The following is a 5,627-nucleotide window of genomic DNA, read 5'->3' on the forward strand; positions in this document are numbered from 1 at the left end:
GAACCATACACAAAATACGTTATACAAAAAGGTGTCTTAATTCCAGAAAAAAAAGAGGAATGAAGGATTTTGACACCAGTTTACTGTTTAAAGGATGCTCTTCACCTGTGTTCAGTTCCAAGCACTAGTCATCACCTTTAGATCCAGTTTAAATAAAAAATTTTTATTGGAGTTCAGTTTGCCAACGTATAAGCATAACACCCAGTGCTCATCCCGCCAAGTGCTCCCCTCATTGCCCATCACCCAGTCACCCCAAACCCCCGCCCACTCCCCCTTCCACTACCCCTTGTTTATTTCTCAGAGTTAGGTGTCTCTTTAGAGCCAGTTTTGCTTAAATGGTTCACCACATCAACCCAGTCCCATCTCTGGGCAAGTTCTCTTTTGTGATCTATCTGCTTTATCTGCCAGCTAACATTTCTGGGCTTTTGAAAGTTTTGTCTTTGTCCATGTTCTTACTTGATGGGGCTGTATTAGGAGTTTCAGTGGAGATGATACTGGTTATGAGTGTGGTAGAATTAATGGGATGGTGATTCTCCATGAACTGCTCTTTAGTGTCCTTGGCATATTCAAATAATGTGTAGGTCACAGCTTCTCAAGAAACCCCCCCTGCTTCCTGTAACTTGGCTGATTTGCTCTGCTTTACAGCTGATGATGTGGATGTTGCTAAAAGTGTTCACAGATATAATTGGAAGTGTTTGAGACTATGCTTCTGTCCAGGAAATCTCTATTAAGAAGACTGTGGGATCACCATTTTCATCTCTCCTGTATTGAAATGCAACTGTACTTAATTCTCAGAATCTTTCATCTCCTGCATAAACAGAAGGTCATACTTACAGTTCCATCTCTTGGTCTTCCTTGGCACTCACCATGTGGGTTATGAGATGCCTCCCAGGTGGCAAGGATGAAGTGAGAACAGTGGCCCTGAGGCTGAGTGTCCTCCTTCTGTGCTCTATATTGTGGGAGGTGCACCCCTCACAGTGCAGACAAGAGTCCTGTGTGCCCCTATCATATTATTTTTTGTATTCTTCCCATAATTCAGCAAACAGTATATTTTATTCTTTTTAAAGATTTATTTATTTTAGAGGGAGGGTGAGAGAGAAATCCTCCAAGCAGATTCCCTGTTCAGTGTAAGCCCTACAGGAAACTCTGTCCCAAGACCCTGAGATCATGAGCTGAGATGAAATCAAAAGTTGAATGCCTAACTCTGGGAAATGAACTAGGGGTGGTGGAAGGGGAGGAGGGCGGGGGATGGGAGTGAATGGGTGATGGGCACTGAGGGAGGCACTTGACCGGATGAGCACTGGGTGTTATTCTGTATGTTGGCAAATTGAACACCAATAAAAAATAAATTTATTATAAAACAAAACAAAACAAACAAAAGTTGAATGCTCAACTGACTGAGCCAGGGGTATTGTATACTTTAAAGGTGTGCAGGTTATTTGTATGCAATTATACTCCAACGAATCATATTCGTAAGGAGACATGGAAATTTCTAGGCAGAAGCAGGAAGAGGAAACAGAAAACATAATTATGCAAACACTTCTTCACCCTAATAGTAGACTCTCTTCCACATGGATGCCAGTTTTACATTATCAATAAAGAGATGTGCAGGATGAAAACATTAGTTTTCACATTAATAAATGTCTGACTTAAATTTTGCTTCATCTCTGACTCTATGGCCATATTATGCCAAATTATTTAGTGAAATTTGTCTTTCTGTGTAGAAAACAACTGGAGACATGTATTTGATTATCAGTTTTGCCAGTGACCATGATAGGCAATGTGGTCACTGAGCCGAATAACAGAACAGGATCCTAATAAGGAAAAAAAAACCAATGACTTGTTACAAAACACACTATATGTTAAAGTCTACATTTTCAGGGAAGAACAGATATTTAAAGGAATAATGGACACAAAAATGGTTACCTGAGGTGTCAGACTTTCCTTTCTTATGAAATTATAAGTGGATTTGCATGCCAAATGTGGATTTTTTTTCATAAAAGTAGTTTTACTTGTGATTTTTTTTGAAAACAAAAGAAAGCTTCCTTGATATGATGTATTTCATTTCAGAAGAAATTATTCTTAAAAAATCTGTAGAATCTCTTGGATAAATGGGAATTTCAAACATTTTTGTCCAAAATTGGGAAACAAATTGGGAGTGTAGGAAAACAACTAGGGAAAACACTGTGAGACACCAGAGAGCAGAAAGGTTAATACAGTCAGTTACTTAAGTTGTACAGAGAAGTTGATATCCCAGAAAGGGACATTCCGGAAAATCAAGAAAGGAATAAATTCTACTTCCATAATCTGATCAAAGAATTACCATGACTGGCTTTCAGGGTTTGAGTACCTGCTATTACGTGTATTTCTTCAGCCCCAGAAAAAAGGGCCCTTTTATACTTTGTTTTCCAAAGAATCTTTTCAGAGCCCTCTTTATGCCTTTATTTCTCAGGCTGTAGATGAAGGGGTTCAGCATGGGTGTGACCACTGTGTACATCACTGAGGCTGTTGCACTCAAGTGTGATGTCTGGGGAGCAGCAGAACTAAGGTACACTCCTAGGCTTGTACAGTAAAATAAGGAGACAACTGAGAGGTGAGATGCGCAAGTGGAAAATGCTTTATACTTGCCCTGAGCTGATGAGATCCCAAATATGGAGGAAATGATCTTAGAATAAGAGTAAAGGATCCCAGCAAGGGGACCACCACCCAGCAGCCCAGCTCCAAAATACATCACCATGTCATTAAGAAAGGTGTCAGAACAGGCAAGTTGGACCAACTGTTTAATTTCACAGAAAAAGTGGGGAATTTCCACCTCTGTACAGAAGGACAGCCGCAACACCACTGAGGTTTGTAACAAAGAATGCAGGGCACTCATGATCCAAGATACCAAAACCAGCAGTCCACAGATCTGGGGATTCATGATGACTGTGTAGTGCAGGGGGTGACAGATGGCCAAAAATCGGTCATAGGCCATCACGGTCAAGATGTAGTTGTCCAATCCTGCAAAGAGTAGGAAAAAATACATTTGGGTGATGCAGTCTGCATAGGTAATGACTTTTCTCTCTGTCTGTATATTCATCAGCATCTTGGGGATGGTGGTGGAGGTGAAACAAATGTCTGCAAAGGACAGGTTGGCGAGGAAGAAATACATGGGTGTGTGGAGGTGGGAGTCAGAGCTGACAGCCAGGATGAGAAGCAGGTTTCCAAACACAGTGATCAGGTACATGGAGAGGAAAAACCCAAAGATGAGAGGCTGCAGTTCTGGTCCCTCTGAAAATCCCAGAAGAAGAAACTCTGAAACTTCTGTAAGGTTCCCTGGCTCCATGGGTGGGAGGTAACTATCAGGATATAGAAAAATAAATGACTAATTTCACACAAGCAAGTGTTAGTAACCTAGCATAAATGCTACCACTTGACCATATTTTAGAGTCAAAAAATTAATTTCAATATATGTGTGTGGTCTTGTCCCCATTAGGCCATCCCTTGCACCATTTCTCATTAGGAATTGTGTTTCCACCTCAGTCCTTTCCTCAAGTGTGTGTGTGTGTGTGTGTGTGTGTGTGTGTGTATATATATATATATATATATATATATATATATATATATACACTCTTGTTTTATTGAGAATATTTTTCATTCCTTTATGGAATATGTACTGAGTATAGACCATGTTCCAGGCACTGTATAGACAATATATACAGGGTGCTGATAAACAATGTCCTTATAATCCTATGATGTAGATTGTAAGCAAATACAAAAAACAATTAAATGTCAGATGATGAGAGGAGCTGTGAAGACAAGGAAAGCAGGCTTAAAGGAGAGGGTTAACAGGCTTTCATTTCTTTTTACTGGATGTTCACACAAGATCTGCAAAGAAGGTGACGGGTGAATAAGACCTTGAGGGAGGTAGGGAAGGGGGTAGAATTTATCTCAGGAAGTGTGTGCCCAGCAGGGGCAATAGCCAGGGCCAATGCCCTGAGGAAGCTGCTTGATTCAGAAAACCAAGGCTCAAAAGAAAGCCAGGGTGTCGAGGGGAAGTAGCAAGAAGGAGTGTAATGAGAGGTGGTGGCAGTGTGTGTTGAGGAATGAAGCAGCCATCCACTATGGCTGAAAATTCAAGACACACGGAATCCCTCATTTTATTAGTTTTGCAGGACTTTCTTAATTTTGCTATAGAGATGTCCTGTGAGTTGAAATGGAAACCCCTGTTAGTAACTACTGTTGGTTGAGTTCTGGATTCTGTCAATTAGAGTCAGCCTAGGATATGTGAGCCCTGGTAACCTTGCTCTGAGGACTGCCATCAACACACGCACACACACACACACACACACACACACACAAACACACACACACACACCATGACCCACTCATGGCCTCCTGTACTACTGACTGCCATGACTTTTTCAACCCCACCCACACTATATAGACCAGTAGTTGATACACATCAGTCTGGCCAGATTTTGTTATCTTTTCCCTAAAGAATGCAGAAATGGTACCCAGAAATTCTTATGGGCAAATAAACTTGAGGATGCCTATCAGTATGCTCTTTTTATGCCTAATACCAACTTAAAGAAACATGGGCAATCTTCTCAGTAAAGACAGAGAGAAAAGAGAGGAATGACATGGACATGAGAGGGAAGACAGATCCAATAGTGCAGGTGGCCCCTGAGAAACTGACCAAGAGGAAGAAAAAGCGTCTTTGGTTCTGGTGACACTTCTGACCTCCTTAGATCCCCTTGATGCCCAGCAAAAGTAATAAGGAGAAAAAGCCAAAGTAGTGATATTTTCATGGTGTGAAACACATAGATGGAATGCTATGAGAGAAAAACGAGCAAAAGATATAAACTAACACTTAACAATAGGAAATATACAAAGTAGAACAGTAGGTGAACTATTTTAATATCATGGAGGAGAAGGATTGCTTTGCTCATGGCCAGTGCATATTTATTTGACCAATTGCTGTTTATATGGCCTAGTGGGGAGGAGGTGAAGCAAGCCACTTCCTAATTTATCTTATGTGACATCTTTTCTTTGTTATTCTTGTTCTTTGAGGTTTGATCTTTTTGACAAGTCTTGGTTCCAGTCTTTGCCTCAGATTCAGCTCTCTACCTCCTGCACTCACCATGACAATCTATCCTCTTATGCAAGATTGCTTCTCTGTGTGATTTTTCCATAGGGACCTTACATGACATACATATTTATTTTATGGCACTTTGTATTTGCCATTACGTGCAGTACCAAGTGAGCAGACATGTCATCTACATTGTTCACTTTTGTTTTTTCCCAAACTATGGGAGTATATGTGTCTTAAGTGCTTTTATATAAATACACTTAAGAAAATGAGATGCTATAGAACAAGAAGAATGGCAAGGAGATAAACCTGTTAACTACAGTAATTTTACACAACTGTATTAAAACTAAAAGGAACGTCAAAAACAAACTGAACATGACATACCACACACTCAATAATATCAACATCAATTAGTAGTGAAGACCTCGACATAAGAGAATATATCATAAAATGTATCTAGAACTTTCTGGCACATACTGATTGTTCTGTAATTATTTGTTGAATGAGTTAGGAATTAGGTCACAATAGACATGGATAGATGAGAAGGTTGTACTTC

At 40.1% G+C, this 5,627-nt stretch overlaps 1 protein-coding gene and 1 pseudogene across 1 annotated transcript; both read right to left on the bottom strand.

Annotated features, from left to right (window-relative positions):
* Positions 1–290: 290 nt before the first annotated feature.
* LOC140611425 (RWD domain-containing protein 4 pseudogene) lies at positions 291–869 on the bottom strand (annotated as a pseudogene).
* Positions 870–2,356: 1,487 nt separating this feature from the next.
* Positions 2,357–3,325, bottom strand: LOC140611427 (olfactory receptor-like protein OLF4). Its single transcript, XM_072788188.1, has one exon. It carries the CDS (start codon positions 3,323–3,325, stop codon positions 2,357–2,359), a length of 969 nt encoding a protein of 322 aa, XP_072644289.1.
* Positions 3,326–5,627: the final 2,302 nt, after the last annotated feature.

The sequence above is a fragment of the Canis lupus genome, chromosome 19, assembly GCF_048164855.1.
Source record: "Canis lupus baileyi chromosome 19, mCanLup2.hap1, whole genome shotgun sequence".
NCBI lineage: Eukaryota > Metazoa > Chordata > Mammalia > Carnivora > Canidae > Canis > Canis lupus.